Source organism: Diuraphis noxia, unplaced genomic scaffold (assembly GCF_037042655.1).
Source record: "Diuraphis noxia isolate RWA-SAM2 unplaced genomic scaffold, SU_Dnox_SAM2 contig0001, whole genome shotgun sequence".
Lineage (NCBI taxonomy): Eukaryota > Metazoa > Arthropoda > Insecta > Hemiptera > Aphididae > Diuraphis > Diuraphis noxia.
Window position 1 is genome coordinate 81,075,765 of NW_028301711.1, and position 20,831 is coordinate 81,096,595.

At 26.9% G+C, this 20,831-nt stretch overlaps 3 protein-coding genes and 1 pseudogene across 3 annotated transcripts in view; 2 read left to right on the forward strand and 2 right to left on the reverse strand.

The window, feature by feature from the left end:
* Nucleotides 1-13,695, reverse strand: part of Axud1 (AXIN1 up-regulated 1) — a 36,927-nt gene extending 23,232 nt beyond the window's left edge. The window contains exon 1 of the mRNA XM_015514030.2: nucleotides 13,310-13,695. The gene's annotated coding sequence lies outside the window, so the exon portion shown is untranslated. The remainder of the gene's footprint in view (nucleotides 1-13,309) is intronic.
* Nucleotides 1-20,831, reverse strand: part of LOC149061989 (uncharacterized) — a 354,191-nt pseudogene that overhangs the window by 275,337 nt on the left and 58,023 nt on the right.
* The window catches only part of LOC149062003 (uncharacterized), a 33,413-nt gene that overhangs the window by 10,959 nt on the left and 1,623 nt on the right, over nucleotides 1-20,831 (forward strand). The window lies entirely within an intron of this gene.
* LOC149062005 (uncharacterized) lies at nucleotides 5,616-6,359 on the forward strand. Its single transcript, XM_089218147.1, has 2 exons — nucleotides 5,616-5,908; nucleotides 5,987-6,359. Exons 1-2 carry the CDS (start codon nucleotides 5,794-5,796, stop codon nucleotides 6,280-6,282), a joined length of 411 nt encoding a protein of 136 aa, XP_089074273.1. The 5' UTR covers nucleotides 5,616-5,793; the 3' UTR covers nucleotides 6,283-6,359.

Consider the following 20,831-nt stretch of genomic DNA (forward strand, 5'->3'; position numbering starts at 1 on the left):
TTATAGTTATAATTTATGATTTATGATAATATCATGATATCATCTAAATAATTTAATATATTTTAGTATAATAGGTATTCATTGCATCAAGAATTTTGAATTAAAAGTTAATTAGTAACATATGACGCGCGTAGAAACAAATTATATTGATAATATTTTATAAACTCATACTATTAATTAAAGCGCGGATTTGTAAACATTTTCACATTTATTTTGGTTGATCGTATGATATGCAAAGTGAGCATTACAATATTATTTCATGACATAATTATTTAAAAAAGACACTTTTTAGTGCATAGTTTTTGTATATTTTGCAATTTTCTATTTTAAAATTTTAATTAGTTATAATGTAAGAAATAATATATAAATTACCATTTACTACTCTGTAAAAATATCTAATTGATAAAATAAACAATTCATTAAATAAAATTTTTAATTCTTAAGACATTTTAGCAACACCTAATAAGAAAGTCTGGCCATGTCTATGCTTATTATCATCAATATTTTATCGATTATGACCGTTATGGGTATGGTTAAATTGTCAAAATTATAAAACAGTATAAAACAGTACAACCTAGAAAGTTAAAAAAAAAATTATTTTAAAATTCCAAATACCTACTTACCGAGATATTGACTGGTTCACGATAAAAAAATCACCCCGTATATAAATAAGTGATTTTGAATTTTGAATTTGATATAAAACAGTTTACCATCTTCCCAGTATGTTTTCAAAAAAAAAAAAATTATTTCATAACCCTAATGTCTTCTTCAAGCAATCATTCAAAATTCGATACCTACACTGTAGTACAACTTGACATATAACAGAGTTCACCCATAGCACGATACATATTTAACATAAGCATTATTAAAAGCACAAGCAAAAACACTAAGATAAAATTCACCAAACAGACTTATTGAAGTATTTGAAGCATCTAAATCTAAAGCAGGCACATTTACTAGCAAATATAGATGGCTGTAATCCTAACTCCCTTATTCTAATTTCATTGCAATTTTCTAATGTATATTTCAATTTTAATGAGTTCAGCTCGGTCATTTCTTATTTCATTCTCGTTGTCAACCTCTGTTTTTTATTCGAAAAATCCAATAAGGCTGAAAAAAAAGGAATAACATAAAACAATTTATACGTACGTTTCCCCAGCCCCCCCTCACTTTTATATTATAACAATTTTTTTATGCAATTATTTAGCACGTAATTAGCACGAATTTGCACGACTAGACCCGAAATTCGCACGTCACTCCCCCGTCCTACAAATCGAATTTTCTTTTTTGCGCATTTCCCAAGCCCCCCACAAAACTTAAATAATGTGATTTTCAAACCTTTTCCTGTCCCAATATTTAGCACGTAATTAGCACGAATTTGCACGACTAGACCCGGAATTCGCACGTCACTCCCCCGCCCTACAAATCGCATTTTCCCAGAGTATCAAATCATAATCATATAATATAATTATATAATGTGTATTTTTTTTTTGTATGTGTATTCAATTCATCATTTATGATGCTACATGTTTTACGCTGCTTTTTGAAATATGATAAGAATTTATATTATTTTTGAAATAGCTATTAATTTCTACTATAGGGCAAAATTGTATAATTTAATAATTTAAATTTACATTTTGTCTTTTCTATATTGAATTTGAAAATTCAGAAATTGTTTATTCTGTTTAAATATCTAACAATGAATTTTTAACATAGAACATCATATTAATTTATATTTGATCCCTTATATTTCATAATATTCATAGTGTTCATATCTACCCATTACATTTTGCAATGGCTTAATATCAATGACATCCTTTACATAATATGGTTTAATACTATAATATAACACAATATATATTATAAATATCTGAATATAATATTATGATACATTTTTATAATTTAACAGTAGATACCAAAACCATCGCATTGCTTATTTATGAAGGTCCCTAAAGTCAGTGGAAGTTTTTTTAGAAATCGCTATTAATTTCTACTATAATAGGGCAAAATTGTATGATTCAATTAGTGATATATAATTAAACAAAAATAATAATATTAGTACAGTAACGAAACAGCTGTCACATTAAAAAACTCCAATGAAACGTGATTCTTGTAGAATAAAATATTAAATAAGTAATAATTATATAAGTAAAATATTATAGTTATAATTTGAATTAACTATATGAAATTATAGTAACTTGTACATCATTTTATTGTATAATATTTTTTTTTTTTGTATCTATCTTATGAACATTTTTAAAATATTAATCCTATTCTTATTTATTGTTAAATATCTAAAATAATTATAAAAGTTAAGATAATCAATATAATATAAGGTACAACAAATTAATTGTCAAACTGTATAAACCAAAATTGAAAATTCACACATTATTGTTGTTGTGTCTTTAACTGGAACTGGTTTTTTTTTCATGTCATCGAAAAGTTCCCATTGACGACCACTACTTCTTTTTACATAATATGCTGTATAGTGTCCAATTGAAGTCCTTAAACCACTCTTACCACGATGAAAATAGACAGCACCGCGAAGTTCATAATTCGTTGTTTCATGAATCAATAACAGCGGAATGTCACAGAGTTTAACTTTTAGTAAATTAGCTGCTTCACTGCTCCTTTGAGTAGATATAATATTTTCTCCTAAAAATTATATTTAAACGATTTGTGAGTATCATTACATTACATGAAAGTCAATTATGTTTGTATACAACTGATTACCTTTCCAGATTAAAACGTCTATAAACAAATGCATATGCGATAAATCTAGTGTGACATTCTTATTTCCAGAACAAGGTGGAAAGCAGTTCCGATTCTGGCTGTGCGATCATTAATAAATTGTTGTAGATTACTAATATTATTTTTGAAATCAATTTGATATGTCAAATATATGAATTTCCGTTCAAAGCTTTGTTGACAAATAATAGTAGAACATGTTTTATATTCTTTTAAGGATGGATAATCGCTTAGTGATTTAGTAATTTTACGAAATCTATCGAAAACGCGAAAATTTGCAAGTAATTTGAAGTTGAAAAATCATAAAATTGTCTGCGTTTATAACTAAGGATTAAAAATACAACACTAAGTTCTCCATAAGTTTTCCTTCAAGTAGCTATAGAGAAAACTCGAAGCATCATTATAGGAAAAATTTTAAGGGCGTTTGAATTTTAAATTTTTACGAAATAGCATACCGATAACGATTTTAAATATTTGTTGCTATTCAAAAAGTATAAGTCGTAGATACGTGAAAATTTTATCAGTAATTAAGATTGGCATTTATTTTATATGATTTAATTTTAAAAATATTTTGACTTTTTTGAGATATTAATAGACAACTGAAATTTTCAATTTTTCTTGAAGGGTCGATAAAACTTTTTTGGCCCTATCAAAATACTCGAAAATTGAATACAAAGTTCCTCATAAGTTATTCTTATAGTAATTAAAAAATTATAAAAATACATAGGCACAATTTTTTTTTATTAGCATTTGAATTTCAAATATTGACTTAATACGTAAAAATTACGGCAATGTTCAAATAATCTTAGATAGAAATTCATAAAAAATTTTCTTTTTAGATCTAAGATTTGAAAATGTAATACAAAGCTCCTAACATATTTTTACAATAGCAGTTGAAAAATAAAATAAATATAAATGAATAATTCTTTTTTTAAAGCATTCAAAATCTGAATTTTGACAAAATACATAAAAATCACGAAAATTCGCAAATAATTTTAAACTAGAAATTCATAAAGTATTTTCCTTTTATATCTAAGATTTGAAATTTAAATACAAAGTTCCTAACATATTTTTACAATAGCATTTGAAAAATAAAAGAAATAAATAGGTAGTCACAATTTTTTTTATAAGCATTCAAAGTTTGAATTTTGACAACATACGTAAAATTTACGGAAATTTGTAAATTATTTTATGCTAGAAATTCATAAAAAATTTTCCTTTTATATCTAAGATTTGAAATTTAAATTCAAAGCTCCTAACATATTTTTACAATAGCATTTGAAAAATAAAAGAAATATATAGTCACAATTTTTTTTATAAGCATTCAAAGTTTGAATTTTGACAACATACGTATAAATCACGAAAATTCGCAAATTATTTTATGCTACAAATTCATAAAAAATTTTCTTTTTAAATCTAAGATTTGAAAATATTTAATAATCTATAATATATCCTAGACAGATAAACCCCGTTTCCGTTCAGAATCGTTTTTCGTATACAATGATATAATATCATTGAATTCAAATTTAATTCCATCCGTTACAGTAACCCACTTATAACCTTCTGTACAGCAGAGCGACATCTACGACTTACCCGCTTTTTTTGTTTTTGTTTTTCTCGATTTTTTTGAGAACTACTAGAAAATGTATACTTTTGATCTCTCTTATGCACAAAGGATATTCACTTTGCTATCACCATCAACCTACCCCCCCCCCCCATGTTTGAAATTGCAACATTATTTTAACAAGTTATGCTGTACATAGACAAAAAAAAACAAATCATTTTAGAATCAATACTTTCATCACTATTTTCAGAATCTAAAATTGACTATTATCTTTATTATAATAATTTTACTATTGTATTGATTGTTATCATTATATTATTACACCAGTTAATTATTATTATTGTATAATAGCTTGTTAAATACTACAATTTATAATCGTTTATTAGTTGTGTAATTAAAACATTTTTACATACCATTTTTCATATGCCAGACAGCCTCTCTTTCTCTTATTGTTTCACAAGCCATTCCTTCATCAAACATTAAAGAAATAGCTTTTTCTTTAGTGGGTCCAATAAGACGATGTTTTTTTGTGGTTATATGTTTGTTTTTATAATTACCAAATACATGCAATACATGAGAACTCTATATTTAAAAACGAATTTTATTAAAATATTGTGAAATATATAATGTTATAATGTATAATGTATATAATTTTATAACATTGTTTAGTGGCAGTGTTTCGATTATTAAGATACAATTTTCTAAAAAACGATGTAGATGATGTTGGTTAACTTTTCTAACATTGTTGATAATATAATTAAATCGTTAATATACAAAAATGTGTAAATTAATGTCAAGAAAAAAAGATAGTATGTTATGGTAAAATGGTTTATAATTATAATTTAAATTTAAAACATTACTTTGAATTTCCTGGTGGCTTTTCTTCAACTACTCCATTAAATTTTGAATCACACACAGAACAACGTGCCACTACATGTATATAAGCAGATCCACTTGTGCTCTTCGAAAAGACAAAACACATAGCAGTTGTGTGTGCACCCAAAAGTGCTCAGCTAGAACAGGTGTCCATGAACTCTTTATTTGGTAAGACATAATAGGACCTAGAACTCATCATTGGCCTAAGTTTATCGTTACATTTATATAATTCTTCTTCTGGTTGTATTTGAAGCCATTCCTCTGAAGAAAACTTGTAAAGTAATACGTGTCTGTAATTTGTTGTTTTGTATTTTCATAATAATACAAATGTATTACTATTATAAAAATTTATAGCAATTATAGGAGTAGTACTGATACGTTATAATATTATGCAAACATATTATGGAAAATTCCGGTGTACTATAATAGTCACTTGATGTTTAATTAATTTATGGAATTATGTTGTTTATTAATATTTTAGAAACAAAAATCATAAATATTAGCTCAAAGCTATAAGCTTCAAATAAGCTTTGAACGGAAATTCATATATTTGACATATCAAATTGATTTCAAAAATAATATTAGTAATCTACAACAATTTATTAATGATCGCACAGCCAGAATACACGAGGAACTGCTTTCCACCTTGTTCTGGAAATAAGAATGTCACACTAGATTTATCGCATATGCATTTGTTTATAGACGTTTTAATCTGGAAAGGTAATCAGTTGTATACAAACATAATTGACTTTCATGTAATGTAATGATACTCACAAATCGTTTAAATATAATTTTTAGGAGAAAATATTATATCTACTCAAAGGAGCAGTGAAGCAGCTAATTTACTAAAAGTTAAACTCTGTGACATTCCGCTGTTATTGATTCATGAAACAACGAATTATGAACTTCGCGGTGCTGTCTATTTTCATCGTGGTAAGAGTGGTTTAAGGACTTCAATTGGACACTATACAGCATATTATATAAAAAGAAGTAGTGGTCGTCAATGGGAACTTTTCGATGACATGAAAAAAAAACCAGTTCCAGTTAAAGACACAACAACAATAATGTGTGAATTTTTGGTTTATACAGTTTGACAATTTTATTAATTTGTTGTACCTTATATTATATTGATTATCTTAACTTTTATAATTATTTTAGATATTTAACAATAAATAAGAATAGGATTAATATTTTAAAAATGTTCATAAGATAGATACAAAAAAATAAAAATATTATACAATAAAATGATGTACAAGTTACTATAATTTCATATAGTTAATTCAAATTATAACTATAATATTTTACTTATATAATTATTACTTATTTAATATTTTATTCTACAAGAATCACGTTTCATTGGAGTTTTTTAATGTGACAGCTGTTTCGTTACTGTACTAATATTATTATTTTTGTTTAATTATATATCACTAATTGAATCATACAATTTTGCCCTATTATAGTAGAAATTAATAGCGATTTCTAAAAAAACTTCCACTGACTTTAGGGACCTTCATAAATAAGCAATGCGATGGTTTTGGTATCTACTGTTAAATTATAAAAATGTATCATAATATTATATTCAGATATTTATAATATATATTGTGTTATATTATAGTATTAAACCATATTATGTAAAGGATGTCATTGATATTAAGCCATTGCAAAATGTAATGGGTAGATATGAACACTATGAATATTATGAAATATAAGGGATCAAATATAAATTAATATGATGTTCTATGTTAAAAATTCATTGTTAGATATTTATACAGAATAAACAATTTCTGAATTTTCAAATTCAATATAGAAAAGACAAAATGCAAATTTAAATTATTAAATTATACAATTTTTCCCTATAGTAGAAATTAATAGCTATTTCTAAAATAATATAAATTCTTATCATATTTCAAAAAGCAACGTAAAACATGTAGCATCATAAATGATGAATTTAATACACATACAAAAAAAAATACACATTATATAATTATATCATATGATTATGATTTGATACTCTGGGAAAATGCGATATTTGTAGGGCGGGGGAGTGACGTGCGAATTCCGGGTCTAGTCGTGCAAATTCGTGCTAATTACGTGCTAAATATTGGCACAGGAATTAATTCTGTTTCGCCTTTTTTTATGTTTGGCGGGGCTGGTGAAATATTTCTTCAGCCCCCCATGAATATTTTTAGATTTTACGCACGATCTAAAATCGTGCAAATTACATAAATAGTCGTGCAAATTCGTGCTAATTACGTGCTAAATAATTGCATAAAAAAATTGTTATGGGGGCTGGGGAAACGTACGTACAATTATTTTGGTTAGACACTATAATAATTACTTCTTCTATTTAATTGGTGATCATTTAAAACAAGTTAACAAAAAATAAAGTTTGGAATATAAGAGTAATAATAATAAACAATATACATATGTGTATATTATATTATTTATTGAGTCAAGAAGCCTTTTGAACGTAATTTTTTTGATAGTTATCTGCATAATATAATATGAGTATATGAATCTATCTAATAGGCACAAACAACAAATATATTTATTTATATTTATATTTCAACTACAATATTTGTTATCAAGAAATGATTTTATAGTAAATAGTAGCTTAGCCAATATCCTAGACTGACAAATCATCTCCGTTCAGAATCGTTTTTCGTATACAATGATACCTATCATTGCATTTAAATCTAACCTACCCTAGTCAGAGGTCCACCCCACCACCTAATGTACAGCAGAGCGACATCCACTTATCCGCTTTTTATCGTTAAGTTCACATTTTTTTACATCTAAAACACGTCTGTACAATACATTTGGGTGAATATAAAATTGTCGTAAAAAAATTTTGAAAAAAAAGGTGATGAATCCGCTAAATATCGTCTAAAGTCATTTGTATTGAACTAATCATACTTTTTATATTTTTATCGTTAAGTTCACATTTTTAAAAATCTATGTTGAAAAAAAAATTTCACTTGATCAAAAAATATTGGGATTCGAATACTAGGTTTTTAATAGGTATTGATGTTGGAAATCGTATAGTAGAGCGTATTAGATTTTTATGAGTGTCTGAAGATAGAATATTGACAAAATGTGTGAGAATCACGAAAACTTGAAAATTATTTTTTATTAAAAATACATAAAAAAAATATGTCTACCTACTGGAAAGCCAAATTAAAATGTAATGTTAAAGTTTTAAAATGCATCAAATTTTTACAACATTGGATATTCACTATCGATTTCTAGTGAAATGATTTTATTATTATGTTGTATTTCGAAAACGAATTATCGTATATTATACTTGAAATTTACACAAAATGTTTATGTTATCATTTCCTAGAGTTGATAACTAGAGTTAGGATATGGATGACCTAAAAAATGCACAAAAATCCCATAAAAAAAAAAATGCGAAAATGCTCTAAAAACTTCAAATATTGAACTTAAAAATGATCTAAAAATTCGTTACTTTAAATAAGCGTAACTTTCGATAAAAGTGTATGATCGGCGTATGTCTGGAGGAGCACTTGTTTTATCAATAGGTATAATCACAATAATAATATTAAAATAATTTTTTTTTAATGTTTTACAAATTTTCTTTAAAATCTAACATTTGAGAAAAATGTCTTCCATATTGTACAAAAACTACAATTAATGACCTAAACTATGAAAAAAATGACGTTAAAAACAAAAAAATACATTTATAGCTAAACATTTAAAATAAAATTAGAATATACAGCTGCATCAGGGGATAATGAAACAAATTTTTAGCTAAGATAGCATTGCAGTATAGAATCAAAGTGGAAAAAATGCAAAAGTCATCAACATTCTAACTCTATTGATAATATTTTCATAACATTTAATTTATTTTGTGCTATTTTCCAACGGACATTTTCGATTATCAATTTTTAATTTTTTTAGATTTTGTTCTTTATATATGTTAAAAAATTATTATATAAAATAAAAAGATTAATAAATATTAATAAATTATTCAATAGTTCAAGAAGCTTGAAATGTAATAACCTTCAAAAAATTAAAAATACATAGGCAAGATTTTTTAATGGACATTTATTTAAGTTCAAATTATAACAATATTTATTTATATATATTTATTTATATATTTGAAAATTTAAAACGAGGTAAGTACCACCTTAGTAGTTCATTAGGTAACCAAACATTTTTATAAGCAGTTTTTTTCATTATAGTTATTTTCAGTTAAAATTTGGACAAAATTAGATATTTATACGATGAATAACGATTTTTGTTATTTATTGTAAATTAAAATTATTATTCGTGGGTATTTGAAACTCCTAAGGTATATTATTATTAGGGTTCTTCTTGCATTTGCATGTTTTTTGTAGTGGTCGTAATCCATTCTAATAGTGAGTTATAAATTTGTTTTATGAAATTACGAAATTAAATACTCAGTTTGAATTTGCATATTTCGTCATATTTTAAGAAAAGCGCATATTTGAGTAATTTTTAGCATATTTGGGCATATTTCACATTATTATATTTTTATAAACATAAAATTGTCGGGAAAAATCATAATTGGATGGTCGTAAACATCGTATCTAACACGTACGTCTGTTTACAAGTGATAGTCTCTTTATCGCTTAATAATCAACCTTTTTATCGACAATTGTATTGTATTACTCTCCCAAGTAATCAGTTATTAGCCAAATATGAATTGTATGATGAAATGAAAAGTAGTACGTGTTCGTCCGTAAATCACGCTTACATTATTTCGTATTAACTGTGCCATTTATTTTTATAATCAATTTGTGTTGCCCAAAACAAATGGAAAAATTAATCAATATATATCCGAATTTGGAAAAAATATTTTTTCTACGGATGGAATTATTTTATTTTGCAAAGTATGTGAAACGAAGGTGTCTAGACGATTTATTGTCTTACAACATTTAAAAATAGAAAAACATAAATTAGCAGGGAAGCGCCAACAAAATCGGATTGATAGTATACCTCACAGCAGTCACAACAGTTAGTATTTTCTTCAATGCATTAAAAAAAAAAACACGTTTAACCATGACTTGTGCGAAACATTGTTGTCCGCCAACATCCCATTAAATAAATTAAGCAACTGTAGTTTCAGAAATTTTCTAACAAAATATACAGGAAATGAAGTACCACATGACTACATGAGTCCACTCTGCTTAAAGGTTACGTTGATGATGTCTATAAGAATACAATAAACAAAAGCGGGTAAGTGGATGTCGCTCTGCTGGTGGGGTGGACCTCTGACTAGGGTAGGTTAGATTTGAATGCAATGATGGGTATCATTGTATACGAAAAACGATTCTGAACGGAGATGATTTGTCAGTCTAGGATAATATATTATATTTAAATATTGTCATAGGTATATTCTATTTTGAAACAAATATTTTATTTTTCAATTAGAACGCATATTGCATAAGGCATGGTTAATCAATTTTTCCAAAAACATTGCATGTAGTTATCATAATTCATAATACCTTATGTTATCATAGATATACATATACCTGGTTTAAGGATAAATAGTTATCGTTACGTGATTTCATAAAAATTTAAAAATCAAACGCTCAAAACATTTTTTCTATAATGATGCTTCGAATTTTCTCTATAGCTACTTGAAGTAAAACTTACGGAAAACTTAGTGTTGAATGAGATGGAAAAAGCTAACCATACGATGATTTTTAAATTATTTGATAAATCGATGAATATTCTGTGGCCGGAAGGAGTAAAACAGGATGATGTGCTGTTGTTTTTGTCCGACGCTGCACCCTACATGGTAAAGTCCGGACATGCAATAAAAAATCTTTATTCAAACATTATTTATGTGACATGTTTGGCTCATGCCTTTCATAGAGTGGCTGTAACAGTAAGCAGTGACAAAAAGACATTAAAAATCGATTAGTGCTTATTAAATCAAATTTTGCATTTTTGCCTAACACAATAACGAGTTTTGAAAAGCAAGGGCTATCACTTGCTATCACTTAAAGCTCGATTTCATTAGTAGAGGATGCAAGGTTAAGACTAACTAACCCAAATATACGGTGAACACGGAATGTTGGTAAAAACAAAAATAGGAAATGTGTTAAATAAAAATAAAGGCTATCAATTGATGATAAAAATATCAAACATTTTGTCGGGAGATGAAGAACATTTTGACGGATTATCTGAAGATATGAGCATAATAATATATTTTGAGTATGTGCCGATCACTTCCGTGGACGTTGAACGTTTTTTCTCTATATATACAAAAATATGTTGACTGATAATCGACGTGCATTCAAATTCGAAAACATAAGAATATGTCTTACCATATTCTTAACGGTAAAATTACGAAAAAACTTATTAAAAATAATAATACCTATATTAATGTTTTTTTTTTTTTTTTATGTTACAAATGAACATGAATACGATACAGACGAGTAACCTGTGTAAAAATTATTTTTTTATATTAAGTACCTACCTAATTTTTAGATTTTTATTTTTATAATAATGATTAATAAATAATAATATACTTTATGCGTTTTTTAAAAACAAAATAAAAAATTAGCTGCATATTTTGACAATTTTGACTGCATATTTCGATAATTTTAAGTGCAAGAAGTCCCGAACCCTAATTATTTTATTACACGAATTTAACTAATATATTTATATATAAGTATTATTATATATAATAATTATATTATATATAATTACTAATATATCTTTTTATGCAGCGTGTAAGAAAACGTTAACAACTTCTTAATTATTGATTATTTGATTATCATGATGAACTATCGTATACCTACGTAAAGTTATCAATTTTGTGTTTATAATTTTTTCAATTAATTTTGAATAACACCTCTCCCCCCTTAGAAATTTCTAGCTACGCGCCTGACTTAGGTTGGTCTTAAATGATAATGTGTTAAACCTAACATATAAAAACTTTAATACTAATATTTAAAAATTTGAACTAATGATAATGTACTGTACAAAACATTAAGATTTAAGTTTTTAACATATTAATTATAACATTTATTTTAGATTAATTTATACCTATTTATTATAGATTTTTATATTTTTCCTAGGACTAAAATAACATGCAGGGACAACAACATTTTCAATTTTTTTTTAACTTTTAATCTTAACACTAATTTTTGTCGGTATATTTTGGTTAAATAAATTAAAATTTAATATACCAGTAAGGCAATAAATTTAAGAACTAAGAACATATTTAGTGATACATAATTAACGTTTAAGCAGTTATTATTTAAATCAAGCGAAGCAAGAACAATTTTTTTAGGATAGGCCAGGGGTAGGTGGGTGGTTTCAATTTATCTGCCTCGGTAAGATGTAATAGTTCAAACCGCCTCTGTTCGTGTGTACTTGAGACTTAGAGTGAATTATTTTATCGTAGTCGATCTACGTATATACGCTATACAATGCACTATTCAATCTACACTCAATGACATTTTCAAATGCAATTTTTTGTCAACAATTAATTAAACTTAATATAGTATTGATGCCTGATCGTAAAAATAATAAATCAATTTGATTACAATAATACCATAATATTCGAATAGTAATATTATAGGCTGACAGATTGTCTTGCTCAGAATCTTTTTTTGTATAAAATGATTAAATCAAACATACACAAACATTATTTATATTTACATAAAAAACTATTCAAGACCTTCAAAAATTCTTCAATTTTTGAAAGAATAATCTTTCAATTAATTTAATCTATCAGTTAATAAATGATCGATGTAGAATATGTAGATATATAGGTACCATTTAAGCGATTCATACATTCATATTTATAAAAAATTTCGAATTTCTACATTGTCCGTAAGAAAATAGCAACATTATGACTTTATACACTTACATAGGGGAATCATTCTTGTTAATAGTATCGTGTAAACACAAATAGGCCGGGATTTAGTTATTTTAGTACTTTGTGGTGGAAATCCTTTTAATTATTACCTATATCGATGAATATTTTGTTTTGTTATTCTGTCAGTTTTCAATTGAATATATATCAAAAAATTATAGGTCACTAGTCGATTTAATTTTCTATTTGTGCCCATATGAATTAGGTACTTACTATATAATAGTACCATAATTTTCACTTACCGTTTTCGTTCGAGATGTGTGCACAGCACAGGATTCGGGCGTCGTGGCAAAGGTATAACTCGATGGATTCACCGTCGTTGCTTCTTCCAAAACTCATCGTGGTCGCGTGCGAAAATCAACCGATTCTTGTGGTGATGAGGGGGAGCAGTAGATGACACCTGAAGGCGGATTGTAGTATGAACGGTCAGTAAGAAAGCTGGTTAGGTGCGTTCATTGTCGAGACATCATCACCATCTCTTTGTCGTCGTCGAGGCCACGTGTGATGATAGCGTCGGTGACAATAATAATACGGACGAGACGGGACTTGCGTTCATCCCGCATGGTACGTGAAAAGATAGTGTCAGTGGCGGAGACGGACAGTGTCGAGGCACTCCTCACCCTCACTACCGGAATGCAGAAGGCCTTCGGATCGGTACGGGTAGTTGGTTGGGTGGGTGGGTTTGCCGTCGGCAGTTCGGACAGGGTGTGACGACGTCCGCGGGACGGCAGTGGTGGTGCTCGATGTTCCGCGGTGGTGCGCGCCGGTCGGGGCGTAATAACGACGGTATACGGATAAATATATATATACATATACTGTTTACCGTATGGATAGTAACCGCCGCGGCCGACCGCGGTGTATCGGGAAATTCCAGGAATCGCGAGACCTCGGTGGTCCGCTGCACGCGCTCGGCAAACTTCGGGCGTGGAGCAACTTGTGCGTGCAATATTGATCTTAGCATATTTTTGATACCACTCGCCGCGTTATGTATAATACATATTATATAACACGTAGGTATATACATTTGTAGATGTACACGTGCATACGTGTATGGCTCTGAACTCGTAAGTTACATAGTCCAACGTTTTCGTCTGTCCGACGATTGTCACCGTGTAGAGGGAACTTTTACAAACGGATTTCGAAATGTAGTGAGAAAAATTGTACGTAAGGTGGTTATCGCAGTGTATACAATATTTTTATATAGTGCAATAGATCTGGAACTGGAAATTAACAATTGGAAATAACCTAGTATGTGTAGATAGTAGGCATCTAAGTATGAGTAATGCATAAAGGCACAAAAATAACAAATATTTTTGAATAAACAAGTACTATATGTAATATATATATATATATATATATATATATATATATATTTATTATGTGAAATTTCGTATATAGTTGCAATATTTACCTCAGTCTTATAATCATTTATCTGTTACAAAACTTTGTTATCCTAAAAAATATATAATATACTTATATTAAATAGTATCATTTTAAAACTGATTTCTATATGTATACGAGTTTCCTTTTTGACTATCCCTGAAATCTAAAAATCTAATTGTTACATTGTTATGTACAGTTAATAAATAGAATACATGTACCTATAAAATGTTACGTTATAAAAATTTAATTTTAGTCTCTGCATTTGAATTTTTTTTTAACAAATCAATATAAAATAAATAAATGATTATGAAAAATAACAAAAAACTTCCTTCTTTGAGCACTCTTGTGATAGAATAATTGAATTACAAATGTTATACTACTAAATGCTAATACTAATATAAGTTAATTTGTTGAAAATAAATGTTTACAATTAATAAATAAATGTTAAAACATTTTGGTTTTATTTAAAAAATATAAATATTTAAAAATTGAATAAGTATATACAAAAAATTAATCAATAAACGAAACATACTTCATTGGTATAAATTATTTATCAAGCGACTAGAAAATCCATTTCATTACACTAAAACAGATTTTCAACATAATAATATATAACTTATACAATTAAAAAATTCTTCTATTTATCTCTTAAGTCAACGAATATCCAAAATGTGAGTCCTAGATGGTTCATATTTACAAAATCCATTTTTCTTTCGTGCTCTTTTTACAATTAAATTAATTGCATTTTATAGGACACTGCAGTAAACATTTATGTTTTTAGATTTTGCTCCTGTTATTATACTGATATATTATCAAACTGAAAAATTTAAAAACCTATTAAATACTTTATGTAATAGTAATCCGTAAAAATACATCCGGGAAAAATATGAAATATTGGTACTTGTAAAAGTTAACTAGTATATACTAAATATTTATAGGCAGACGACAGTTAATAATTATTTTGTATTTGCATTTTGAAAATTTTGACCTATATCCATAAAGATAATATGTATGAGAAAAATCGACCAAAAGCTTTTATTTCGAGATATTAAAGCATACATTAAATCGGGCTGATAAAACTTTGTAATCATTAGAGGAATTATTAATATATAGTATATATAAAATAAAAATATTAAATACTTTAACATATTGTTTTTATTTTGCTTTAACCGTTAAGAAGGAGTAAATAACATATCTAAATTAACTACATATTATACCAGACATTCAGACCTAAGATTTATAAGCTAACCTGATCTAAAATTTTTAAATTTTTAATAGAAATTCGCAAGCCTGGGCATAAACGCGTTAAAAAGTTAAAAGTTAAATTAATTTTAACTTTTAACTTAACTTTTTAAAATTTAATTTTCATAAACTTAATTTTTAACTTAACTTATTTTAATTGATATAAACTTAATAAATAACGAGTTACTTTAATCAAATTCAGGTTAAGTTAATTTATAAAAAGGCGGGTAAGTCGTGTATGTCACTCTGCTGTACAGTAGGTTAAAAGTGGGTTACTGTAATGGATGGATTTAAATTTGAATCCAATGATTGTATACGAAAAACGATTCTGAGCGAAGACGGTTTATCTGTTTAGAACATATTATAGATTATTAAAAATTTTCAAATCTTAGATTTAAAAAGAAAAATTTTTATGAATTTCTAGCTTAAAATATTTTGTAAATTTTCGTGATTTTTACGTATGTTGTCTAAAATTAAACTTTGAATGCTTGTAAAAAAAGTTGTGACTAAGTATTTCTTTTATTTTTCAACTAATATTGTAAAAAATATGATAGGAGCCATGTATTAAAAATTCAAATCTTAGATATAAAAGGAAAATATTTTATGAATTTTTAGCTTAAAATAATTTGTGAATTTTCGTGATTTTTACATAATATGTTGCAAAACTCAAACTTTGAATGCTTATAAAAAAAAAATGTGATTATGTATTTCTTTTATATTTCAACCGCTATTGTAAAAATATGTTAGGAGCCTTGTATTCAATTTTCAAAGCTTAGAATTAAAAAGAAAAACTTTTATGGATTTCTATCTAAGATAATTTGAACATTGCCGTAATTTTTACGTATTTAGTTAAAATTTGAACTTTAAATGCTTATAAAAAAAAAAATCGTGCCTACGTATTTTTAATATTTTTTAATTGCTATTGTTACAATGTGTTAGAAGCCTTGTATTAAATTTTCAAGCTTTTCTACCGAACAAATACATTTTTATCGATATTTATAGAAAAAAAAACTAAAAAAGTTGAAAAATTAAAATGTCAGTAAACAGCTCAAAATATTTTGAAAATTTTATCAAATATATAAAATGCCTATATAAACATTCAGTAAAAATTTCTAGTATCTGCGGTCATTTGTTTTAGAGTTACACCAAAATAAGGAAATCGCTGCATGTGAAAAGCCAATGTTGTAAAAATTTAAATTTCAAATGCTCATAAAAATTTAATTTGAATTTCCGGTGGATTTTTTACTTGTGATAAAGATTGAAAAACTTGTAAGGAATCTTGTATTAAATCTTTAAATCTTAGATTTAAAAAGAAAATTTCTTATGAATTTCTAGAATAAAATAATTTGTGAATTTTCGTGATTTTTCGTGATTTTTACGTATTTTGTCAAAATTCAAACTTTGAATGCTTATAAAAAAGAATTGTGATTATGAATTCCATTTATTTTTCAACTGCTATTGTAACAATAAGTTAAGAGCCTTGTATTAAATTTTTAAGCTTTTCTGCCCAACAAATAAATTTTTATCAATATTAATTTAAAAAAAACTAATAATGATCGAAAATTTCAAATGCCTATGAATAGTTCAACTTAAATCGAAAATTTTTGAAAATTCCATTGTGGATAGAATGTACTAAAAAACTTATATAAACATTCGGTGAAAATTTCATGTATCCATGGTCATTTGTTTTAAAATTACATCAAAAACCAAAATCGATTTTGTCGAAAAATGAGTGTGCGTAAAATTTCCCGTTTTTCCCTTAATTTTTAGTTTGTTTTTCTCGATTATTTAGAAAAGTATTTAGAATTTTTCACATTTGACCCCCCAAAGTACCAACTAGATTCACGAGGTACTGAAGTCAAAAATCGAAGCACTTTTACTGCCCCAAAAACGTGATGACAGACACAAGAAAAAAAAACACACATCATGGTAAAATCAATAAATTTATCGCTCCGCTCAGAATCTAAAATATAAATAATTAAATAATAAATATAATAAAAATAAAAATAATTATTGATATTAAATAACCATTTACTAGAATAGAGAATCACAAATATATTTATATTAATTTCTTGTTCCAGAATTTTTCAAGAAAAATAACTCAATTAAATACATATAGATATAGCAATTCCGATTATATTATAACCAGGGATCGAAACCGTTTCATATTTTAACGGTTTCGGTTTTTGAGAACGGTTTTCTAAATTTTCTGGTTTTGGTTTAGGTTTTAAGATCGGTTTTTCAAACTTTTTGGTTTTGGTTTCGGTTTCAAAAAAGGTTTTTTAAAAAATGTATCGGTTTCAAGAACGGTTTTTGAAAATGTTTGGTTTTGGTTTTTGGAACGGTGTTTTAAATTTTTATTATATTTTCCTACATCTAAAAACCGTTGACCCAATTTTTATTATCTATCTATTAACTATTAAGGACTGAGCCTAAAGCCCTAAAAATTAAAATATAGGTATCCGATTTGTACGCTTTGTGTAGAATGTACATACAATATTCCAAGTTGTGATCAACAGAACTAATTTCGTGTTCTCAATAACGTAGGTAGTAGGTACCTACCTGCTTTTGCATACAACATAATACTCGTATTATAGAGATCATTATTCGATTACATTACAATAATATTTAATTGTAATTTACAATAATATTGCATTATATTACAGACTACCGTATAATAAATCTCGTGATATATCATGTTAAATCTCATCTCATGTTATGCTTATGATACTATAATATACTCCCAATGAAGTAATTTCGGAAAAGTTATTGTTGGGATAAATGTATGGAAACGCTAACCCACCATTGTTTTCTTATCTTTTTTTATCATATCATGATATAATAAACTATATATATTATTATATCATGGTACTGTCTAATACTAGGCGTAGTACCCATTAGGTATCACTTTTTATGTATCTGTATTTACATGTTGAAAATATTACATTTTTCAGGGCCGTGCCGTTATATCTTATATATTGTAACGTTATCTTTTACCATAGTACTCGCTATCTCGGCTTTCTCATTGTTACATAACTTTATTTTAAATACAACTATTTAAAAAAGTATTACTATAAAACAATACCTGATACGGAACCCTCGCTCATATCTTAAGCACATTATTTATTATTTTAACCACAACTTATGAAAAAAGTTATATGTACTACATTTTTATTTTTAGCTATTTATACAACATTTTTATGTATTCCAGAAAAAATATTAGTCAATATTCGGAATTTTGACGAATTTTGTCAACATTTGAACTTCAAATTGTCGAAAGTTTCAAGTTACTTTTAGAATAGAAACAGATATCCAAAATTGTTTTAAGCTAAATTTTTATTTTACACGATTTCGTAAAAAATTAAACTTTAGACCCTCTAACCTATATTTCGTATAATGACGCTCGAGGTTTTTTGGCTACGATACGATTGAGCATTTAACACTTTTTTTGCGACACGATTCAGCAAATTTGTCGGCATATCAAAGGAAATCGAAATACAAAATAAAACTTACAAACGCTGCAACGTTGCTATTTTCAATAATTTTGAACTATATTTTACAAAAATATTTTTTTAAATACTCATAATTCATAATAATTCAAAACATAACGCCAAAAAAATAACATGATTTCATAGTGTTATGAACCCATTTCATTTAGTAGTAAATCGTAATATAAGCATTTCTTATTATAACTATATTGTATATGTGTCTATCTATATTATTATTATATATATGTATCCCAGTCTTGGTTAAAATACTTTTAAAAAGTATTCCTCGAATACTCTTGAAAAATAGTATTCCGAATATTTATTCGAATACATTATAAAAATAGTATTATGAATAAAGTATTTAGAATACTATAAAACTATTCCAAATACTTTTTAAATATTTTTTGTATTAGATATTAATAAAATAATAAATGCTCTAAAATCTAAAAAAACACTAAATATGTAAAAAATATGCGCTATAAACTTTTGATATGCTTTTCATAGTGTCTTGGAATGAATTTTTAGCTCATTTAGCAATAAATCTAATGGTTAAAAAAACATGCAAATGCAACAACTTCCGAGCCCTAGTAATCACTAATCGATTTCAAATACGTTATGTATACGTAACATTGTTTTAAACATCTATTTTTCGTATTAAATTGTTTAAAGGAATTTGTATTATACAAAATACTATTAAAGTATTCCGAATATAGTATTTAGAATACTTACCCAGGACTGAATTGTATCCAAATACCTATGGGAACGGGCACGGCGACATATATGTCATTCATATATGATATTCCGCTGCGTGGACTGTTTTGGATAGCCACAGCGGGCCGGCCGGTCGTCCGCGCTCGTCCTCAACTCTCAAGGGGAGTTAGGGCCAGTTGTACCAGTCTAGTTTAAACTAAGTTTAAATAAGATTTTTCTTAAACTCGGTTTAAGACCAAATCACATGTTGTACAAGATTAGTTTAACGCTTAAACCAAGTTTAAAAGCAAGTTGAGATAAACCGCCGATCTCGATGGTTTAAACTAGGTTTAGCAATATTTTTGCCATAGATCCATCATACATACATTTTGATAGTTATGAATTATGATACTCATAATTTGTGTTAAAATAATATTTTGTGCAAAGAATCATTTATATTTATTTTTTAATTTATATTTACTCGTATATAAAAATGAATAACGAAATATCGGAGGATGAGGATTTTGTTGAACTTATAAATTTGATTGCGAATGAACGAATACCAAGAATATTCAGGCAGCGTCCAGATTATTTTCTATGTTTTCGTGATTTTGAGTTTGTTGAAAGGTTTCGGCTATCAAAACAAGCAATATTATATGTACATGATCTAATTCAATCAGAAATCAAACATCCAATAGACAGGTAAAATTTAAACTCAGTTTAATTTTTAAACCAAGTTTAGGTAATCTCTAGTTTAAACTAGACTGGTACAACTGGCCCTTAGTCGTATTCTAGCAGAATATCTGTTCGAACCTCTCAAACTCGTGTACATTATATTGTTTTACATTGTTTAAAATAAAAGATATAGTCAGTTATTTCGCCAAGCGTACTTTATTTAAATTGTCGTGTAGACGTACACAACAATATAGTCAATAATAATAATATAGTAAAATTTCATAAA

Excerpts from the sequence above, each read along its gene's own strand:
- LOC149062005 (XM_089218147.1), top strand. The coding sequence starts at position 5,794 with ATGATCGCACAGCCAGAATACACGAGGAACTGCTTTCCACCTTGTTCT. Across the intron at positions 5,909-5,986 it reads AGACGTTTTAATCTGGAAAG|GAGAAAATATTATATCTACT; the intron begins GTAATCAGTTGT and ends TATAATTTTTAG.